This window comes from Fusarium oxysporum, chromosome IV, assembly GCF_013085055.1.
Source record: "Fusarium oxysporum Fo47 chromosome IV, complete sequence".
Taxonomy (NCBI): Eukaryota; Fungi; Ascomycota; class Sordariomycetes; order Hypocreales; family Nectriaceae; genus Fusarium; species Fusarium oxysporum.
This window is the reverse complement of record NC_072843.1, coordinates 3597345-3619733: the sequence shown is the minus strand read 5'-3', so window position 1 is coordinate 3619733 and position 22389 is coordinate 3597345. Positions and strand designations below refer to the sequence as shown.

At 48.3% G+C, this 22389-nt stretch overlaps 6 protein-coding genes across 6 annotated transcripts; 3 read left to right on the top strand and 3 right to left on the bottom strand.

Moving 5' to 3' along the window:
* The first annotated feature begins 1923 nt into the window (after positions 1–1923).
* On the top strand, positions 1924–6971 carry FOBCDRAFT_181484 (uncharacterized protein). Its single transcript, XM_059608571.1, has 6 exons — positions 1924–2301; positions 2349–4188; positions 4984–5666; positions 5718–5853; positions 5903–6240; positions 6296–6971. The coding sequence occupies exons 1-6, from the start codon at positions 2108–2110 to the stop codon at positions 6579–6581; spliced, it is 3477 nt and encodes a 1158-aa protein (XP_059467103.1). The 5' UTR covers positions 1924–2107; the 3' UTR covers positions 6582–6971.
* Positions 6972–7486: 515 nt separating this feature from the next.
* Positions 7487–9790, bottom strand: FOBCDRAFT_249887 (cytochrome P450; the record flags this gene model as incomplete). Its single annotated transcript, XM_031178415.3, has 4 exons — positions 7487–8664; positions 8715–9166; positions 9227–9373; positions 9712–9790. The coding sequence occupies 4 exons, from the start codon at positions 9788–9790 to the stop codon at positions 7714–7716; spliced, it is 1629 nt and encodes a 542-aa protein (XP_031044302.3). The 3' UTR covers positions 7487–7713.
* A 2599-nt stretch (positions 9791–12389) lies between these two features.
* Positions 12390–14355, top strand: FOBCDRAFT_221744 (soluble quino protein glucose/sorbosone dehydrogenase). The gene is made up of 3 exons (XM_059609583.1): positions 12390–12921; positions 12972–13743; positions 13795–14355. The coding sequence occupies exons 1-3, from the start codon at positions 12631–12633 to the stop codon at positions 14061–14063; spliced, it is 1332 nt and encodes a 443-aa protein (XP_059464727.1). The 5' UTR covers positions 12390–12630; the 3' UTR covers positions 14064–14355.
* On the bottom strand, positions 14313–15877 carry FOBCDRAFT_221738 (WD40-repeat-containing domain protein). Its single transcript, XM_031178417.3, has 4 exons — positions 15770–15877; positions 15635–15676; positions 15413–15528; positions 14313–15355 (listed from the first exon to the last, which is right to left on the bottom strand). Exons 1-4 carry the CDS (start codon positions 15770–15772, stop codon positions 14599–14601), a joined length of 918 nt encoding a protein of 305 aa, XP_031044304.1. The 5' UTR covers positions 15773–15877; the 3' UTR covers positions 14313–14598.
* Positions 15878–16343: 466 nt separating this feature from the next.
* On the top strand, positions 16344–17405 carry FOBCDRAFT_273037 (uncharacterized protein; the record flags this gene model as incomplete). The annotated part of the gene is made up of 2 exons (XM_031178418.2): positions 16344–16463; positions 16512–17405. The coding sequence occupies 2 exons, from the start codon at positions 16344–16346 to the stop codon at positions 17403–17405; spliced, it is 1014 nt and encodes a 337-aa protein (XP_031044305.2).
* A 391-nt stretch (positions 17406–17796) lies between these two features.
* FOBCDRAFT_31889 (uncharacterized protein) lies at positions 17797–20620 on the bottom strand. Its single transcript, XM_031178419.3, has 2 exons — positions 19285–20620; positions 17797–19238 (listed from the first exon to the last, which is right to left on the bottom strand). Exons 1-2 carry the CDS (start codon positions 20493–20495, stop codon positions 18224–18226), a joined length of 2226 nt encoding a protein of 741 aa, XP_031044306.2. The 5' UTR covers positions 20496–20620; the 3' UTR covers positions 17797–18223.
* Positions 20621–22389: the final 1769 nt, after the last annotated feature.

Sequence of the window (22389 nt, the reverse complement as noted above, 5' to 3'; positions counted from 1 at the left end):
ACCGAGAGGCAGACTCAGACTCAGACTCAGACACAGAAAAAAGGTGCTTGGAGCAGTTAGGTCGAATGCAAAGCGAAACTGCGCTATGTGCAAAAGAATGATAAAAGTAAGACAAGGGAGAAGTGCCGTAGTCGTAGTCTTGATTTGATATAAACCAGCAAGCAGTGCTACGGCAGTGCAAATCCGAGCCTGATATAGGGAGATGGGAATGAGATATAGAAGCTGCTGGCAATGAAAGGCAAGGCAACGCAAATATGCATGCAAATAGACAGATGCAAGAGGATGAGAGAGTAAAGATCTCAAAACCTGACAAGCAGATCGAGTAAGAAAGACAGCGCAGCGTCTGCCAAATCCCAAATCGGGGGGCGGGTGAAAAAAGAGGCAGCTTATTAGGTACCAGATTCAGATTGGATAATGGATATTGTAGCTAAAAATGACTTGGTCCTGGCGGGCAGCAGCAGCATTGGCATGTCCCATCTACTAACCTGGGTTCTAAACTCTTGGATGCCCAGGATACACCTGGATGTCTCCAGCTGCAAGCTGCCGAGACTTCACCACCACCGTCCAGCTGTCTTTGAGCTACCCAACTAGCACAGCAGGGCATCTCAGTCGTTTCAGGGGACTTTCCACTTAGCACGCAGGTAGCTTCATCTTTCCACCAACGGTCAGTCCTTGGGTGGAGATGAGATATCTCGCTCGAGCTGAGCTCTCATTTCGCTGGACTGTCAGGAATGGATCTGTTCACTTGCTAGTCAATAACCTTGACGACATTGTCGGAGTCGCTGGTCTCTATTCGAGTTAGTGGTCAATAAAGCCTCGATCGAAAGCCATTGCACATGCTGCAATTGGTAGACTTTGACTGTTTCGCTCCACGATATCTCTGACCGTTACCAAGCCAAATTCCCTGTTTATAGCAACAACAAAGCCAAGAATCATAATCCGACGTCAGCTACCCAGCCAGAGCACTGCATTTTTGATCTATGAAGTGGATCTGTCGCAAAGTGCTGCAAATTTACGTGGCTGATTAGACGAGGGGTTGGAGGCTGGGGTTTCAAGGTTGGATATCAGGCCTCGGAGCTCAAGAAAATTGCGGAAATGTCTGTTGATTACAATGGGTTATGCAATTCAACTAAGCTTATTATGACATCTTTGTGATTTGGAAGAAATCGAGAGCCTCAATTTCATGCCTTGCTGGACACAGTTGAGGGCTTCGCTTCTTTTCTTATATCCTGCAGTCATGCTCACATCTCGTCTCCTTTTTGCGGTAGATGTTTCTTGGAAATCATTGGGCTGGAATGCGACAGTTGTTCCAGAGCCAGAAGAAGCAAAATCGAAGCAGCCACAAGGCGGGCGAGTACATGAGACCTTGCTGCTTGTGTGAATTGTTGGTGTGATGCGATGCGTTGTGATGTAACACATCCTTGTCTCGTGTTCACTAACACCTAGCCACCGTCCTCAGGCGGAATGCCAAGCCAAGACCTTCAGCCGAGGGCTCCTAGACAATCACCAACAACAGCCCATCAGACGCAAAGAATGCCTCACCGAGTCACGTCTCCGAGTTCAGAGGTGTAAGCCAAGCCTGAAACCATAGGGAGATGGAGAGACGAATAGCCTTTTTCGTATTGCTTTAGGATAACTTGAACCCATGGGTGCGAGGGAGGACTATGACGTCTCTGAATGAATATGACATGGTTCACAGTTGAACAGCTTTTGGAAACTGTTTCAACGCTGCGCTTCTGATTGTCCTCGATTGACAACGTTTCACACGCATGCACTTGCATACCCGACGCTGATGAATCTCAGTTAGACCGAAGTTCTCCAACTTTTGATAGAGCCCCCTGTCACAATCTGAAAAAGATGGTGAACGAAGCCTGACGCCAGGGCCCCCAAAATTTAGGGATGGGTGAAGCCGCAACTCTGTTTCTTATCGATAAGCCCAATTTGACGTCGCGACTCCAATTGTAGCTTCGCGACGACTCAGCTTCTATCGTCATCGCAAACCCTCTAACAATATTGAAGATCTTCTCGCTCTCCACATGTTATGACATCAAGTACTAGCATTCAATGCTTTTAAGGAAACTACGCGACACGCCGACATCCCAGTCTCATGTCATATAAACGCTCCCGTGCGACCTACGAAGCCGATCTTCATGCACCCTTTGCAACTTTCGGCACTCCTTTGCCCGATGACCCTGACGCTCGAGATGACGGCTCCTTCGTTCCAGTATGGAAGCAGGAGGTGAGGGATGAGAGAGGTCGAAAACGCCTTCATGGCGCATTTACCGGCGGATGGAGCGCAGGGTTAGTACACAGATCTCTTTTCCAGGACTTTGCGCTGATTTTAGCAGCTACTTCAATACTGTCGGATCCAAGGAGGGATGGACACCATCGACTTTCGTTTCGAGTAGAAACAACCGCCACAAAGATGCCAAAAACCAATCGCAACAACGACCAGAAGACTACATGGATGAGGAGGACCTTGCTGATGCGGCCGAAGCTCAGAAAGTCCAGACTTCTCAAGCATTTGCTGGTCTTGGCTCCTCCGGCCAGGATCCCAATACCGGAGGCTTGATGGGCTTGCTGAGGGCTGAAGGAGATACCATGGGACTGAAGCTGTTGCGGCGCATGGGATGGAAAGACGGGCAAGGCATTGGTCCTAAGATTCGGAGAAGCGCCCGGCTTGAGCTAGGAGATAAAAGCTCTCAGGCTTCTGAAACACATTTGTTTGCGCCTGACAATGCAAAAATGATTCAGTTTGTCCGCAAGAACGATCGAAAGGGACTGGGCCATGACGGAGAAACCAAATTGTCGAGTCTGAATCCTATCACATCTGCAGCCGATGATGATGACGACGAAGATAACTCTCACGATAATGGCCTCCGAAGTTCCTCTTTGCTCTCGCAGAAATCTAAGACTAAGCCTGGCCGAGGCGGTATAGGAGTGGGCATTTTGAATGACAATGGCTCCGATGAGGAAGATCCTTACGAAATGGGACCAAAGATCAGATACAATCGTGTCGTCGGCGGTGATAAAAAGAAAAAGAAGGCGAAGAAGGCAACGGCAGCAATTAACCCTGCTCTGAAAAATGCACCTGTTTTTGTGTCTCGAACTGCTCGAGCTGGTAGTGGTCTTGGACGGTGTCATGATGGGCGATTACCACCCGATGGGTTTGCACTCGCCAAAATTACAGAAGACTTATCCGATCTCTTTTTGGAATACGCACCGCCTCCGGTCCCAGAAGGATGGGCATCCTCAAAATCTTCCCTAGACCAGGCCAATCCTTCAGATTACAAGTCAACAGCAGATGCTGCGAAGGCATCGACCCATGATGCAAAGTCTAGAGCAGCCCTTCTTGGAGAGAAGAGTCTACCAGGAAAATCGGTCTTCGATTATATCACGAGCTCAGCACGCGACCGACTTGCTGCAGCTTCCGGGAACAAAAATCTACCCCAGGGTTTGGGAGAGCTCCCAGAAGGATTCTCCACGACAGAAGAGGAAAGACAGCAACAGGTATGGGATGAAGCACCCCAGCTGGATCGTGAGACAGCCATTGCAGCTATTTCTCGAGGCTCCTCTGGACCCTACGCAGACAATGAGGAGAAAAAGGCGCGCTATAGAACGTATTTGGAGCATTTTGCAACGGGTAGCCAACCGCTGCCGTACAAACCTAAGGGCATGGCGTTTGATGACTTTGCCAGAGAATTGTCGGAATTCCACAATTGCGCGAGGATCTTCAAACCGATGACAGGGTTTATGGCATCTCGATTCACCACGGCGAAGAAACCAACAATCGTCTCAGCAAACGGATCTGAGACAGATCTGGTGTCGAAACCTGAACCAAAGATCGCAGATCCAGCAGAAGAGGCAGCCAAAATTGGCATGTATGGGCAAATGACTCGAACAGTCGAAGACTTTTATCCAACAAGACTATTGTGCAAGCGGTTCAATGTCAGGCCGCCCGCGCACTCTCAAGCAGAGGCTGAGGCAGAAGCTGGCTCCGGGACGACAAGCCGTGATGGAGGCTCAGGACCCATGGAAGATGTCAAGATGAACTCAACATTTCCGGCTGGCGGCATCAAGTCAATCGAAGGAGCCCCTGCAAACACAACGCCACCGGCTCCTGAGCCTGAGCACGCCATTAATCCGCATAAGAATGAAGCAGTTGAGGGTAAAACGGCACACGATGAAGTTCTTCGTGCAATATTTGGAGATAGCGATAGCGAATAAATAATACCATCCATAATTGCAAGTCATTGGTCACAAGACAGTTGACGAGTTGTTTCAGCCACTACGTATCCTTTCAACGTCCCCGTTGAACCCAAAACACAGCACTCAAAGTTGAGGAACTTGACATTAGGCTAATGTATTGCAAAAAACCTTTAATAGCCAAAAAGAAATCAGAACTATTACCCTCGTTCATGGATGATTATCACCACTCATCTCAAAGATGAATGCCAAGATTAGGCTTACAACTCCAGCGCCTCTAGCGTCGCCGCTCCACTTAGGTGAGCGGCTAGGACCCTGTTAGTATCGAAATAAGAGCTCTGATTGGCTACTCTAACTATATCGCGGGGCTCCAATTTAGTGTCACTCAAGCTTGGGGGGCTCACCTCAGGGGAGCAGCCGCCATCGAATGAGGAATCGCGCTGCCCGTTGTTCTTCCATTAGGACCAATGTGAACCTCACTCACGCATCACATCGCATCTATCACATCACATCGCCAGATATCCAATACCTTAGACAGAGCCTCGAAACGCGACGAGGCAGCGACTTGCGATACGAGAAAGAACGAGATTCATCCTGATTCGGCTGTTTTGCTTAATTTCCGCTAACCTTTAATGTTTCGACTCCATCACTAGACTGTTTACCTTGCCAACCACCTTTGGAATCAATCACACCCATCCTAAATCGACTGCTTTTTTCCCGCTGCTCCTTTTGCCGACTTGGGGCAGTCTCGTCTTGAAAGACTTTGTTTTCTTTTAGAAGAAAGCCGCCATCCTGTCTGAATTTCAGGAAGCTGGAATTGGACCATCAGTGTCCTTGGAGAAGAAGACGCCGTCACCAGACTCATCAAGACCGCCAAGCACGCGAACAACATCAAGTCATCATCGCGAACCGACCCCCGACGACCTCAAATCCGCTAAAGAACCGGAATCACACATTCTTTTGAGTCGCGATCAATCACCCCCGCCGCAGTATCCCGCCTCCGAACCTTCAACCTCTCGTCCTCCCCCCTTCTCGTCGCTCTTTACCTCCCCGCCGCACGACGCTCACGAGCGTCCCGACAAATTCGTCGCTTTTACCGCTCATTCTCCCTGCGAAGCAGAAGCATCAGGCTCAGCTGCACCAGCATACGAATCTTCTTCACCTAGAGAAGCTCTCCCCTTTGATCCGGATCAAAGCACTACTGCATTCCGCGATCCAGTCGCAGAGACCAAGCGTGCGCTTCCTCGGGATACCAAGGGAGATTCTAGTCGCAAAGACGACGACGCAGAACCGCCTCCGGCTTATTCAGAAGAGGGCGATAGTCCCCTTTCCACATTCTCTTTCCTAATGGCTGCCGCAGGAGGAGCTGCGAGTATTATTACTCAGGTGCAACAGGGAGGACCACCTGTTAGCACTCTTGGAGATGTTGGTGCCGATGAGACGATTGCTATGGACCTAAGGTGCGAGTTACAAGTGGGTGTTTGGCTGCCGATGTACTAATTCTCAGATAGGGGCACAAGGTTTTATCTCTCTAGGGACGAGCTGCTTACTTTGCCTGAGTTTGTGCTGCTTTCTTTGTTCCCGAATGGATTGTTCCCTGAGGGCCAAATGGGCGGCTTTGCAGACGGCGATGCAGTACAAGTCGACGTAAGCTAATGCCCTTCCTCACATCGCAAACAGTGGCTTACAAAACTAGTACGACCCAGCTTCACTTCAGTACATGCTTGACTTCTTTAGGGACGTAGCACAATCTATCCCCACAGATGGATCACCAAATGCGTCTCAGGATGAGGATACGCCTTCTCTTGGTACCTCGCGTGACGACTCTAAGCGAGCCGGTATCATTGTGTTGCGTGAGGACCTTGACTTTTATGCTATCCCTCCACGAGCGGATATTGGCCCGCTTGATATGATTGCCGTGAAACGGGCAGCAGCAGAGGCTTTGCAGCAGCAGAACGGCATCTTTTCGGGTCTCAAGCGAAGCGACGAGCCGGGTACTACTGAGGCCCACTTGATCGAGATGCTGACGGCAGGGTAAGTTCACTATCTGTGTTGTTGATAGCTGGCAATGCATGCTTACTTGTACTAGTGGTTTCAACCATGATGATCGATGGGGCCATCGAGCTGGTGAGCCTAACAAGGCCGTCATCTGCAGTCTGGCTCTTGCCCGTCTACGCAGCGACATCCGGGGTAACGAGATGGGCACTAATGCTGTTGGTATGGCCCAGAAACTTCTGCTCTTCTGGCGTAAACCTGCTCGGCGATGCTGGTGGGAGGGTGTCGAGCTTGAGAATGTTGCAGGTGTTGAGGGCAAGCTCAAAGTCTGGATCCGAAGAGTATGGACCCTCGAGATGAGTGTTATTGGCCTGCGCTAGACCACGATCTACTTCTTCCCTCTACCTAGAGATCAAAGACCGTATAACTGTCACCTATTTCTTTTGTCTATCACACTTTGTGTAGCTTTGTTTCCGCCCGCATTCCTCCATGTTTTCTCTATTCCCCCTCCTATTAGGCCATCTTATTCCCCTATTCCATTTTTTCTTTACTATTTCGTCTTCAAGATGAGTGTTGGTGGAGGTTGGTCCCATGCAACTGGGCAGAGCAAAAGCACATACGCGGAAGGAAGAGATGGTTTTGGTCCATTGAGATTCGCAAAGGGCGGGCGTCAAGGTGCATGGAATCTGGGGGTTCTTTGTAGACCTCCTATATTTTTTCTTCTCATGTTTGATATACAGCACAGGATTAATCCAACTACACGAAGACCATATGTTTCGCTGTGACGTTTCAATGTATACATGAGCAGTGTTTACCTCCACATAGACTTGGTGATCCTGCTGTTCACGGCAGTTTTGCAACCATGCAGGTTTGTCTCCAAGACCGAACCGTTATGTTTCGTTGAATATGTGTTCTCGAGTTGCTCATAGCTACTGGAAGCCCCGGACTTGGCCAGTTTGCTCAAGTCATGGTGATGAGCGCTTCGGAGGTAGAGGCATTTGAGCCTCATGGAACTTCAGCAGCAACTCGATTAAAAATAAAAATGATGCGCTTACCTACTGTTATCATCATCAGACCTTTAAGGTTCTTATACTAGGTACTGTGGTCTCACTTCAGGTTACAAGAAGGTCCCCAAAACAGGAAGACACCATCCTGAGTATTTTCATCGACGCCTCGAAGATGGGAATTGAAATGAGTCAAGACTAAGGTACCTTATTAATCCCAAATATGATCATCTTAGCAAAAAGGGCACATCTCGCTGGAAGTGTAAATTGGACAGTGAGGGTTAAAAAGGAGAACCAATAAACAATGAAAACTATTACATGCTTTTGTAACGCTGACGTTACATCTATAGAAAGTCTAAAAACTATATGGATTGTTGAACTGTTTTCATAACAGTGCATGAAGCGTAGGATACATCTAGTATCAGTTGTCGAAACCCAGAGAGTCAGGAAGGTGAACTCAAGATGAGTTAGAGTGGTCAAAAGGCCTTTGGAGCCCGGTAGAGAATAATCAATCTGTCCGTGAACGTCTGGCGAGCTGTACCATAGGTCCATCTCTGATGGCAACGAAGATATCTCGCAATTGGTACTGATCAACAGTATGGCGTCCTTCGATAGCGTCAGGACTGCCACCTCCAAGATTGCTGCTGAAGTCACGTCGGATCTCAAAGTGGTAAACAATCTTGGCCAGAGCCAGACTCATCTCAAGATAAGCCAGGTTCTTCCCAACGCATCCTCGAGGGCCTGCAGAGAAAGGCATAAATGCACTCTCGGCTAGAGAGACACTCTCAGGAGAAACACCAAACTCATTCTTCTCATCAACAATCCAACGCTCTGGACGGAACCTGAATGGTTCGGGATAGATGTCAGGATTGTGGTGCATGCAGTATGATGCGGTGCTGACTTTCATGCCCTGCGGAATATACTCCCCGTCAACAAGAATTCCACCTTCTTGAACTTCTCGTGAAAGATCTGCTGGAACAGGTGGGCTCATACGCAGCGTCTCGTCAATGACGGCTCTAAGATATTGACAGGAGTAAAGAGCTGGACCACCCTTGATGTCGTCCACGCTGGAAAAGACAGACTTGACTTCCCTTGCAAGCTTTTGTTGAACATGTGGGTATCGAGAAAGGTAAAAGAAAGAAGCGGCGAGACTTATAGCCGAGGTGTCGGAGCCGGCAATTATAAGAGACTCGCTCTCGCCAAAAAGCTCATCTTTGCTGTACCCTTTTCCAGTATCGGGGTCCACGGCCTGGAAGAGATAGTGAAAGAAGTCTTTTCGGCCATCACCTTTCTCCCATAAGCCTCGCATCTCGTTTTCGGCTTGGACTCTCTCAGTGAAGCATTGCTCGACAAAAGCCTGCCACTTGCTAAAGGCTGGAGGAGCTGCTTCTGCAAGAAGATAATCTAAACCTCGGGGCTTGAGCCATGCCCAGAGAGGAGCAAAAGGGGAGTAGGCAATCTAACATCCAACATTAATAAGAGATTCATCTTGGGTGTTTTGGATCTTACCGGGTGGATTGTCGACATAAAGTCAGTCATGAGTGTTGGAATGTGTCGTAACTCGCTATCGTGCTCCTTCATGCTAAACGATTTGCCAAAACATAACTCTCCAAGGGTATCGAAGATGAGATGATCCGCCCAACGAGCCATGTTCAGAGAGGAAGACCATTTCTTCTCTCCAATCTCTTGGTCGAGCAGCTCAATCCATCGGTCAATGTTGGATTGGATGAAAGGTTCGCAGGAGCGTAGTGCTTTGTCAGAAAAGGCATGGTTCATAACTCGCCTCTTTCGAGCATGCATAGTCTTGTCGATAGTGTTCCATGTTGTCATGACATGAACATTACGTGGGTATGTCTTATAGTATTCGGCCTTTTTGACATTTGCCTTGTTGTTAAAAATGGTCTTGAAGCCGGTGGGAGTGTTGATCAAGACACTATTGGGGGTAATACGAAAGGTTGGACCTGAATGATATTTGTTAAATTCAATGCTCTAATAACTTGTGTTACTTATCTAATGCTCACCGTATTTCTCTTGCAGTTGCCAGAACCATACATGTCGATCCTGTCTGAGAGTGTAGTAGTATGCAGGGACTGCTGAGATGCGTGCCCAAAAGGGGCCAGGATATTTGGCGAGGGGATGAAAGTATAATCTGTAAACCACAACAGCGGCTATATAGCAAAATAATAGACAAGTTATCCCCCAGATAATCTGTGAGGAAGACAGAATGGCCACTGCGTTGATGATAGCCATGACTTGTGCTTGTCTGTTGAACAACGAGACGGAAGAGAACTTGCTAACAAGAGATGGTCAGGCTATTAAAGAGATCAGTAAGTCCCAAGATATGACGAAAGCATGTATTGGCTTCTATCGTAAAATGACCTGTAGCATTCCGACCTGTATTATGGGCGCATATGATCGATATTGTGCGTGGCCTGTGGAGTGTGATAATAGGGACGTGTTGACTATGTGGCTGGCTGCGCATGCACCCCTTGTCAATCAGGAATACCCCTTTCAGCCATTGCGACTATCGTGACGTTCTGGCTGACCTCAGGGAATGGTGGAGGGTAAGATGTGGGTGTGTGCATGGTTGAAGTGGTAAAATTGGAACAGACATTCTACTATGAATGTTTGACGTTAGAAATATTCAACATCTAAGCCTTCTTCCTTTCCAGTTCTGTTGGTTCATGACTCAATCCTAACTAAGCCAAAACTCCAAGCGTGAGCTTCGGTATATACTGGCTACTTAATTGCTTTTTTTGCACATTACACATCTTGCTTATAAGTGAGGCGAACCACAAGCGACGTGGTCGTTGGTTGTTGCAACACCAAGCGATATGCACACTTTCAAGCGCCTCGAAACGACAATGTGCATATCTTGGCATCCGATGTCATTATGTAGAGTCCCCAAGTGTGTAAGATTGTCTGATCATTGGTGTTGTCAGGCCCGATACGAGATAGTTGTGCTTTTTCTAAGTGGATTTGTCTTATTAGATCCCAACAGTATAGGATAAAGTCAGGCTCCAAAGTTTCATTCAAATTGCAGCCTGAAAACCTCTTGTTTACAGTGAATTTTCCCATCAATAGTCTGATGTTATAGAGTAGCAACTGAAACCTCATCGAATTCTCTGGGATCTGATACGAAGGCCTTATCATGCCAGTGTTACACAGAAATTGGGAAAATGACCTGTCTCCCAGGTTAGTGTCATAGCACAAAGCTAAGGCAACTTTTCAATAGGGGCTTTGTTTTTGAGGCTTTCCATGAGTTAGGCCGAGTCATAAAAAGTAACTTCTGTTTCAAGTGAAGTGGCAAATCGGTGAAGCAAAACGTCTCCTCAGAACAGGATAACAGATCAGGCATCAATACCCGTAAAGTATTGAGTACACATGATATCAAACTGGGTAGAATTCATACTTGGAGTTTGGACGATGAAGAGGACATGGCGTTGTGTGGCACCGGTAGTACGAGTAAGATAGACTTTGTTCCTGCATATTGGAGATTGGGCGTGACCCTCGGACCTCAGCGTGACAATGATGATCGAAACAAGAATGGTTTTGTGATAACTGAATCGTATGAGATGCTAATCAAAAGAGGTCTGTGCCCATCTCGGTTGAGATCAAGTGACCTAAGTTAGCTGTACCTATTTCGATAAGTTAATTGTAATGATGTCAGAGATGTCAGTACTGAATTTAGGTGGAATCATTGTTTCAATCTTGAAAGGTTCGTAATCCACTAGGTACTGTCCAACACGGGCGAGCTATAGCACCAGCCCGTTTTCTCTTGACAGGAATCGTATTATATAAGGTGGGTAGTTCGTTCTTGGCACAAATGAACGACGTAAGTCCATAAGGTAAGGTAGGTAAGGTACTCGTATATCATTGCACAGCCTCAAATATTCATAGATGTCTACTTCTTCAACAAAGCTTTTTAAGTTAAGAGCGATCTGGGGTAAACTGGAATGATCTACCGGAAGCATCACCCGTCTCCTGCCTTGTTGGATGATTCGGATTCATTTGGTGAGCCATATCGATATCTCGGCGAGATACATCTAAAGTTAGGCAACTCGGCAAACACAACACATTAGCTTTTTTCCCCTCCAGGAAGAATAGACTCTGTTTTCCTGTAGCCAATATATACTCTCAATAATTACGCCAATAAATATATAGTTTATCCATGAGTTAACATCCAATGCTCACAGGTGTATAATAATATTGAGGTGCTGTGTTCTCTTCAGGGAGTGACTGGGTGATTTAGAGCTGCACCTTCTTGGCCTCGACATCAATGACACGGCAGGCAGGCAGGCATCACTAGACCCCGAGTGCCTCTTGCCCTAACTTTCTGATATTTCTTTATTCCCATCTTTCCATGAAGAGCCCCGTCTTTGCTCTCTTTTCCCATTCATCACAAACATTGCCATCTCTCTCATCTTTACCTTATGCTCTCATCATCATCATCATCATCATCATCGTCACCGTTGAAGATGGCCTCCTTCCGCATCGCCACTATTGCTCTAATCTCCTTCATCATTTAAAAGTCAAAATGCCCATCAAGCAACGCATAAAGTAAAGCCAAAGACCTTAAAGCAAGATAACAAAATACGGTGTTTATTTTTAACATAACATAATATAAGGCGTCTTTTTTTTTTTTTTTTTTTTTTTTTTTTGAAGTTTGCAAGTCAGCCTTAAAAGGCATATCCAAGCATCTCTAAAGTCTAACATAATTTAAACATTCATTACCCCTCAGCAGGCAAAGCTTCATTAGGTCAATATCATCATAGTTAGCTGCCTCAATTGCAGCCTGAACCTGGCTGCACACAAGCCAGCTGCAGAGCCTTGCTCTTCAGCTGGCCCCAACCTTCTTCCTGCAACCCACTTCAAAGGATACCTTCTGATCGCAACCGCTAACAGCATCACAGCTGCACCGTCACGATGCTCCGAAGAAGCTTGCAGCCACGAGACAAGGGGGACGGCGTACCGCGATGTGGATAGAAGAGGGGTAATCGCGGGGTTCTGTGGGAAGAAAATGTATTGAGTTTTGTATAAGTTCAGTTACCTAAAGTCAAAGACCATCGGCGTCGGCGGCGTAAAGAGGGTCAAATGGGTCACGGGACACAGCACGTGACAGACTCGACGGATCAGCCAAACATCAGTGCACCATCGATGTAAACAGGGGATAAGGGTCATATACTACGCCAAAAAAACACAATAACCTTAATATTAAGTCTCAGCAGACCACAGCTGCTGCCTTAAACCTTAAGATCTAACTGAATAAGTGGCCTCAATTTACAATCATAAAGAAGATGTTTTCCCCATCCTTAGAAGGCCGAATGCCCTCTCTATCGTCACCCTATCAAGGCGATCACCACCAAGGCTCCAACCCTAAAAGACTACATCAAAACAAGCCAAGAACCCCAACTTCCATCACAAAATGCGCTGCTGCGCAATCATCACCTTCATCATTTCTTTCGCTTCAGCCCAACAATGCACCTACAAAACAATCCAGCCAAAGGGCTCTGAGCCTGCTACCGCTCCCAATTGGGAATATTCCGTCATTGCCAATAAACTAACACGACCTCGCGGCATATTGTTTGACAGTGAGGGTGCTCTCATTGTTTTAGATTCTGGAAACGGTATAATCCACATGAAGCTCGATGACAATGACGCTGGAGGGAGATGTCTCCGAGTCTCAAGCAGGACGACTTTACTTAAAAAGAGTGATGTGCGTTTACATCCACATTCTTACACTATCGGTCCCCAACTAATTTACAGCTAAACCATGGGCTCACCATTTCAAAGGATGGCCGCACCATATATGCCTCCTCATCAGAGAGCGTCTTCGCATGGTCTTACGATCCTAAGAAAGTCACGCTGGATCAACCCTCAGAGCAGACACTAGTTAACAACATGACTAGTGAAGGCTATACACCGCGAACCCTTCTCATCTCACAGAAATACCCTGATATGCTTCTCGTTTCCCGAGGGAGCGATAAATATCTTGACCCGGGAACCGAAGAACTTTCCACTGGCCGCTCTCAAATTCGTGTTTTCAACATCTCATCTTTCAGTAACAGTTCGCCCAATACGAAGCCCTATAGCTACGTTGATGATGGTGTCCGCCTCGGCTGGGGTCTGCACAATTCGGTCGGCATAGCAGAACACCCCGATACTGGTGGAATATTCAGCGTTGAGAACTCTTATGACAGCCTTAATCGGGATGGCAAAGATATCCACAATGATAATCCGGGCGAAGAGATGAACTTTCACGGCTATCTCAATGGTTCTACGGAAAGCAGCGGCGGCAACTATGGCTACCCTTTTTGCTTTGCCTTGTGGTCCACAGACAAGTTTCCTAAGCTTGGTGACCTCAAAATTGGCCAACAGTTTGCTGCTGATCGTAAGTCTGGTCAATCTCGTCGAACCGATCGGGAATGCAGAAGGGATTACGTTGCTCCCGTGCTAGTATTCCAAGCCAACACTTCGCCTTTGGACCTTAAGTTCGACCAGAACGGCACACGGGCATATGTCTCTTTCCATGGAAGCTGTAAGTTATCATCCCACTTTACCCCCTGAGCCACTTGACTTACATGCTCAGGGGACCGTCGTGAGCCGGTTGGATATCAAGTTGCATATACCGACTTCAAAAATGGACAACCTGCGGCTGCCGCTTCACGAAGCAGGAATGCCACCAAACCCATCATTTTCAACAAATCACTCAATAAATGCCCGGATGACTGTTTCCGCCCTGTTGGCCTGGCCTTGGACTCAAAAAGTCGGTTGTTCTTCTCCTCTGATAAAACTGGTGAGATTTTCGTGGTAAATCACAATGACACTACCCGGGATAGGGGAGGCAATAAATCTTAGGAGGGTGCCAATGACGATAATTCTGCCTTCGTCTTACGTCCCGGGTCGGCTGCGTTAATCATGACATTAGCCGCAGTTATCATGGGAGGCTTCCTTGCTTGATAGTTCCAAGTGGGCAACCAAGTTCTTGTGTTTTAATTAAGGCTTAATAAGAGTGCTGGTGGACGGGTGGAGTATCAGTGTTTCTGAGTTGGAACAACAGTTTAAGTTGTGGGCACAGCTGTTTCGTATCGTCATAGCAATTCAATATTCAAGCATCGATAACATAACATTTTTAAGAATTCTCAGGTCTATTACTGAGCCAGAGTGGCTCTCTTCATCCATCACAATGTCCCGCCAGAAAAGTAATCGGGTCCAAGCCCCATGATATACACAAGCCCATGTATAGCGTTATTCGGCTACATTCGCGCTCATCACATGGCGTCCCACATCGGGATCAAAGGGTCATAGCAAGATAATCACCCTTTTGTTTGCCTTGAACGCCTGGCTCTCCTATTTGTACTCATAGTTGCGTCGCGCTTTACTCTGCCTCCATCTATTCCTCAATTGTCTTGACGCACTCCCACTCGCCTCGGAGATTCTCCTTCCACAACGACACCTTGTTGTCCTGGCCGCTTACCGCCAGCACATTGCCGCTGAGCGACCAGCTAACTCGCCACACAGCCGCCTCAAAGTTGAGAACCTTAGATTCCCACTGGGTAGGGTTTGAGGGATCAGATGTCCAAATACGGACTGTCTTGTCCTGCGAAGCAGAAGCGATGTAGGACTTTTGGAGGACAGTAGGGGACCAGGCAACATCGCGAACCCAGTCGGTATGACCAGTCAGGGGCTCACGCTCTTGCTTGTAGGTCTGAGAAGCAGCATCAAAAGCCCAGATCTTGAGAACGTTGTCGCTGCCACCAGAAACGAATCGTCGGTTGCCGGTAGCGCCAGGACCAGGGGCGCTGCTGACGATGCTTCCAGGAGTAGTAGCGGGAGCCCAGGAGACAGAGTTGACGCCGAGACCGTGGGCGGGGAAGATGGTGTGGTCGATGCTGTTGTCCTTGAACTCGAGAACGCTCACGTTGCCGTCGGAGGAGGCGCATGCTAGCAGACAGCCAGCCTCATGGGGAGACCATGAAACGACGTTGACCGAGGCCTTGTGTAGGTTGAAGTCGTAGATTCGCTGCCATGCGTTGTTCTGTCCGCCCTGCTCCTTCCAGATGAATACCTTGCCATCGTAACCAGCCGATGCGAGGATGTTGCCGTACTTGGGATGCGCCCAAGCGACACACCAGACGGCACCCTCATGTCTGTAAGTCAACCCTGTCAGCTTCCCCTCCCTAGTTATAGGGGTATTTCAAGCCTACCCCTTGAGAGTCTCAATCAATCGCTGGGTTTCGCCCTCAATCTCAAAGATCTTGATCGTCTTGTCGCCAGAGCAGGTAGCTAGCTTGCGCCCGTAGTAATCGAGGACAGCATCATGCTGGGAGTAGCTGTCAGTATGATTCGAAGTCGTTGGGAGATATCGTGTCGAGCTTGGCTATGTATTGCATAGCTTCGAGTCGCATCAATCGGGAGCGGGAACGTACAATCATGTCCTCATGACCAGAGTTGGTGATAACTTGCGCCGACTAAAGGGGTGGGTTAGCTATAATAGAACAAGTTGGGTGTTGCTCGTTAAAGATGGGACAACATGGGGATCTCAGGATTCATGTATCACTTACCATCTTGCTAGATTTCACACCAAAGTTACAGCGCAAAAGGAAACAAGAAAAAAGGATGAATTATAGAAAAGGTGGCTATCAGAGGACACGATACCGCCCATGGCCTGGAGCTATCTGAGGTGGCCCGCGCCAGACCGTGGCGGTGGTGACAGTTGGCCAAGCTATAGATCACGTGAATATAAACGTGATCTCGACTTGAGCACCCCACTTGCCGCATTTGTATCCGAACGGCGCAGTACGTACCGAGTTTAATGTTGCCTCGGCGCAGGCTTCCCCGGACGGGGCGGGAGAGCGGGCAATCACGAGCCATCGGGACTCGGTCTTGAATTGGAAACTTGGACTTGATTTCTGGGGAAAGCGGCTCTTGGATTATTCATCTTCAACCTCGCATCTACATTTTGATCTTCGTGCCGTACCTTCAGCCTTCTATAATCAGCTTTCAACAGCTTCAACGTTAGACATTCTATATACTATATACGCGCCACTAGACCCATCACGAAGGCCGAGGTATACTACCCACTCAGTGCCCTCTCAGCTTCTTCATCAACCCATTTATCCAACAGCTCACTCAATTATGGCGGATGCTTCGTGTAGCGGAGGAACACCCTTCAAGCGTCTTATTGACCACCAAGCCCGAGATGTCAGCCATCATCAAGACAGACTCGTAGATCGCGCTGGCCCTCAAGGTTATTCTGTAAGCACTCACGTACCTACTAGAGACTTATAAGCTAAACATCATCAGTCTTTCAGATCTGCACCACAACAGACGCAAGGCGCAGATGGCTTTGGAGCGTTCATGGATGGCCCATCAACTCTTCCAGGTATCCCTCAGCATCATGCAGCAGGAAGATTAGCAGCCCATGCCGCTGTCCTTGAACAAGGTCACTCGCCAGCCTTTCACGCTGCGCAAGCACCACAGTTTCGTCAAGGGCATCATTCTCCCTCCGTGGACGTAAACAACTGGGCAGCAGACTTCAGCCGCTTCGCAAATCAGTCACAGCAGCGTCAACCTCTTCAGAACGGCTTCGCTCAGCCTGCACCTCAGATGCATCAACCCGCTCCCCAGATGAACTTCCAAGCCGCATTTGTTCAACCAAACTCTGCTTTCTCTCCTATTTATGGCCAGGCCAACGGTGCTTTCATGAACGGCAATGCTGCGATGACTCAAGAGGCTGGCTTTGATGATGAAATGTCAAAGTGGATGGCTAACAACACTGGTGGCGGGATGGAAGAGGTTGATGCCATGATGGACCAGATGGCTCGTGAGCTGGAACTCAATGACGCAGCAATAGCACAGGCTGAAGCTCAAGAAGCCTCGCAACAGGAGACAACCGCTGAGCCGACATTGGAGGCTAACCCTACCAAGCTCTCAACACCAGATATTGCCAGCCTTTCTCTTGAGACAGAGGAGTCAGTGGTCACAGAACCTGTTGAGGCGGCAAAGACAAAGTCAGAAGTTGCAGATGCTGCAGAGCGTCTGCTTGAGTCAGTCGAGCATGAGGATGGCGAGAAGTGGAAGAACTCAGTCTTCTTGTCATTAATGCGAGATTTCCGAGATGGAAGGAAAGACATCATCGACAATGAGATTCGGGAAACCCCGGAGAACGAGGAAGCTGTTGCGAAAGACGCCCAGTGACGCCTGCGAGACCTTGACGAAATCAGACGCATAGCCTCGAGGCTACGTTTACAAAATCATGATACTATCAAACGTTCTTCAGCAAATTTTAGTAGTCCGCATCAAGACGAGTTGACGTCACGGTGGGAGGTTGGATCGATGAACGACTCGCTGTGGGATGCAGCCTCGTTTCCTAGTTCTTGCGCCGAACATCTCAGTCGAACGACGTTCTAGGATAACGGAATCATAACTAATGAAGCCGGACCTTTAAGGTCCATTGGAGCAGAAGGGGATCGCTTTGTCCAGGTATATAATGGCAAATTATGTACATCATGGTTAGAAAGTCAACATCGGATACGAATCCGTATGAATTAACAGGCGTCGAAGTAATTAACTTCAAGTACAACTGAGAATCATATTTTCAGGCTGAGAACAGCGGGTTTATGTACCATTGACAGTGAAAAATCACGCTTGTAGCCAATGTAAAACATAATCACAAATCAAAGGACTTGAATCAATCAATAGGCATTTCTTTTCATAAGCGGTCAGTCGCTCCCGTAACTCCAGATATTCCCTTCCTTTCATTTGTGACCCAAAATGCATTCCGTTACATGACTCTCGTTCCTTCTCGCATGATGCAATCTTGAGTAATGACAGAAAATCAGTGTGGACACGACGGATATATAAGAATCGTGTCATCCAGTAATGGCCCCCTTAGTCTTGTATGCATAACGCCATGATATCGAAGAAGAATGTGTAAGGTATAAAATGGCAGGGCTCGTTATGTATAAATAAGTGAATCCATGCCAAATAAGGGCAATATAAATGAGGTCAACTCTTTATAGTGACGTCCATGAGCAACCGCAATCGGTAAGTGACGGGTTGGTTCGTTTCAGCAACTGTCGAAGCGCTTTCTTGGTCTCAAGTTCTGAGCGCTTTGTGAAGGTAAGATCCAGGTTATCAACATCCTCATTCTCCTGTTCAACAATGACGATCACAACCTTCTTACCGTCTTTTTCGACCGGCCTCTTCTCATCTCCGTCGCCAATGATCTCGTATTGAGTGCAAGTCGCCACGGATTCTTCACCCCATAGAAATCGGCGCTCAACCATCTTGTAAACATGGGGGAACACGGGCACGGGTTGTTTCCAAGAGCTCCAGTCGGCTGTGGATGTGCTAGAATAGGTGCTGTATGTGGCAGTGGCACCTTCGGAACCAGTAGTTGTCGCAGAAGGGGGATGATAGGTCGAAGAATTTTCACCGGGGTAAATAAAGAACTCGATGACAGTGTCTGGCCATGTACATATCCAAGGCTTGTCGCCCTTCTTGGCGTTAGGGGGGGCCTTGTTCTTGAATCGATGGAAAGAGTTGTAGTCTTCATATTCATCGTCGCCGTCCCAACCTCGCTTGCTCAGAGCAGCACCAAACTTCTTCTCGGAAACGATGACAGTCTTGTTGTACTTTGTCCTCAACCACCAAGCAGGACCGCGTGCAAGTTCCAACGTGTCGTTAACTAATACCATAGGTGTTGGCTGAGGAATGCTGGGAGGTTGGGCACCCCACGGAAATGGCGTGTCCTTATCAGGAATAGCTTTGAGAGTCAAATTGTAGCAAGGTTTGGACTTGGATCTTGTGCCTTTATCGATCTGAATCGACCACATAGGGATGACAATGTCACAGGACCAGGCCGATGACTGTTGCGAGTCGTTGAAACAGGCATTGCTATTCTGAGGGCTAGGGTCAATATTGGGGAGTGCAAAACGCCCTACGGCCATTGGGGGCAAGTCAGTCGGTATGGTTGTGATGATCTCAGGGTCATATGTGGTCGTGGTCGGAGGTTGGTAAGAATATTTGCTGGACAGGAGTTAGCATGATAGTGAAGGTCAACGGCAAAACTTACTCATTTGGATCAGGGGGTCCATCTGGGTTATTGTTATGGTTTTTCGTGAGCATAGTTCCAATAACGGCACCCATGATGATGCCCATGAGAATCAAGCCAACAAGCAGGAGGCAAATAGCCCAGTAAGGTACAATTCCCCAGAGCTTCTTCTTTGCCCTACGTTGCCATTTGTTGACAGTAGGCTTCTCGGAAGTTTCGGCGGCGGCGGTGTTGATGTCGTGATGGCTGGCCTCGGAGGCATGGCTTCTGACTGAAGGCCGGGTCCTCGGCAAAGCTAGGTCATCATCCGTTGATGAGAATTCAGGATCGCGAGTTGCCATACCGATTCCACCAGCTCCTGGAATTTCCCTGGTGGGGGATGCGGGTTCGGACACGGGCGATACTGGCGATACTGGTGTTTGTGTTGCAGGTTTAGGCACATACGCATTGTCCGGATATCTGGTGTAGGGCGGCAGTTCCTCCATATGGCCCAATGGGCCGACCAAATCACCTGCCTCTTCTCCATCCGGTCCTAGTTGTCGCTGATAAGTTCCTCCCAAGCCGTTGAATCCCACTGGAATCGAGGGTGCGCTGCTCTCGCCGGAGGTGGTGTTTTGTGTGTAAAGAGCGTATGGATGAGTTGGAGCTTGAGTGCCTCCGTAAGAACGATCTTCTGGTATGACTGCGTTGGCGGTGGTAGATGTAGTAGCCACACTCATTGTTCGCTGAGGATACATCTGATATGGATGAGAGGGACCAGATGGGCCTGTATATGGGCTTTCGGCGCGAATGACCGGAGAATCTGACGATAGACTGTGGTTGTTGCGTACGTGAGATCGGTCAGCAGTTGATGTGCCGTCGTTTCGAAGAGCAAGAGAATCATGATTTCGGTGAGGCTTGGAGATGCTAGAAGGTCGATTGCGGATGGCAGGTGCGATTTCATCTGATCCAGAGACAAGTGGTGCCTGTGATGACTTTGTAGATGCCGATTGTTGGGAAAAGGATTCAGTCGATGATAATGACGATTCGGGTTGGGTATTGGAGTTTGAAGTCGGGTTTATGGAAGAAGAAGAGGTGGCATTATCGGACGGTCGGAAGCCATCCGCCACCATCATAGCACTGAGATCGTAGTCATCGTTGGCACCACTACCAGTGGACAGCCTCAAGGAACGCGAGCGTCGGGTCGATGAGCGACGCGAGTTGCTGGAGTCCTTCCCGTTGTTGGGATCCATGGCGTGGTGGAAAGGGAGGCCAGGGCTTCAAGCCAAAGACGCCGGCAAGGGCGTGCCCTACAAGTCGTTGAATTTCGAGAGTTGAAGTCGACGTTGAGATCCAAGGGGGCGATGAACGGTGTCAGGATTCGAAGGGGAGCGGTCGTCAAGCCAATGGCAAAGGGAGTCGTTTTCGAGAGACAAAGTCAGATAAGGAGACAGTTTGTAGCGAGCGAATATTGAGTTCGAAACGGGAAATTCGATGACTCGAGTCAGGTCGATAATCGGATGAGCGAGAGTGATTGAGAGATTGAATTCGATTCGATTGAATTTATGATGATGATGATGATTTGCTTAGTCGTGGTTGGGATGGGATGGATGGATCGATGGGGATTGACAGGATGGACAGAACTGCAAAAAGCCAAGAAAGAGAAAGCGGGTTTCGAAGAGGAGCGAGGGAGCGACTGAGAGTGGCTACACAACAGAAACAGGAGGAGGGAGACTGGGAGAACAGACCAACAGGAGACAAGCAGGCGCCATACCAAGAGAGGGTCCCGACTTTCCCAGCGGGCTTCAGTGGACCCAACGCCCCATCCTAAGCCAGTCAGAACTGGTCTGGAAAGGGGAAGACCTCGAGGGAGTCCGGGCTAGGCTCAAGATGGTCTAGAACTGCCTGAGCTAGCAATTCCAGCGTAGGCTTTTGTTTTCCTCGAACCTGAGTTGAGTTAACTACCAGAAGAGTTCAGGGCGCGTGAAAGCTTAATAAAGGCCTAACTCAAGACACAAAGAGAGGCGTGCACGAGGAAGAACACGGTTGTGCAACACTCAGCGCATTCTTAGTCCCATCAAACAGTCATGATCTGCAAAAGATTTACTCTCTTATCTGCAATTGAACCTTCCGTGTTCCCCAATGTGTGTCCCCCCATTGTCAGAGGGTAAAAACCACAAATTCCCCCTGGGCTGGCAGTGCAAGTGCCTGGGGCCAGGTTTGGAACGGCGGAGCTGGGCTAGGGGCGAGTGAGCGCCCTGGATCATGCGATTGGTGGACCGAGGACCCCGTTTCGAGCAACAGCCAGTGAAGCAGCTTGGAGCGGTTTCAGCGAGCAGCATTGGGCTTGTCTTTGTGGATGGATCACTAATGGAGAGGTTTCATTCCTGCGTCATTGGTCATCGGAACTTGGCTACTCGCGAGACTCTATTTTTGAAGGTTTGTGTACGGATATGCATAGTTGGGTGTTGATATTGATGTTTACGTGGTGGATCCTCGTATTTACAGTCATCCATTCCCTCAACGCATCATGATGCAGATTATCCCATAGTATGGATATAACTAGTCGTTACTATCATCTTCATCATTGGAAGTCTGGGCAATGATTGTCTTTCAGTCATGTCATGGATACTGTCACCGTCGGCTCTTCTCCCGCTTGGCAACCAAACCTGACTAGGGGTTGCGCAGCATCGGTAGCACACTCCGAGGCATTGGCCTTCCATTATCGGTTCCAGTTGGTTTTCACGCGCCAAGATCCTTGTGTGAATGGTACTTTCTGTTTATAGTCGAGTTCAAACTGCCGTGATGAGTTCAGGGTCTACCATGAACAATTAAAGATAGGCAATCTGATCATCGTTGGAAGAAGATCATGTGAAGTTGTGAACCGATTCCCATTCTCTGTTTCACTGCATGGCTTATCAGCACTCAAGTTCAGGCGCTTCCTTACTTCCATCACATTCCTCGCATCGCACTGCACGAAATGGGTGATCCCGGCCGAACCGGCAGCGATGCTCTCTCCTGATTCCCTGGTCTCAGTCCCTCAGGGAGCAAGAAAACTTCTGACGTCGAATCAGGGTGCCAAAATAAACTGGTCTAAAGTCCTAGTGTGATATACTAAGTTTACGTAAGTCTTTTTATCACTTAGAT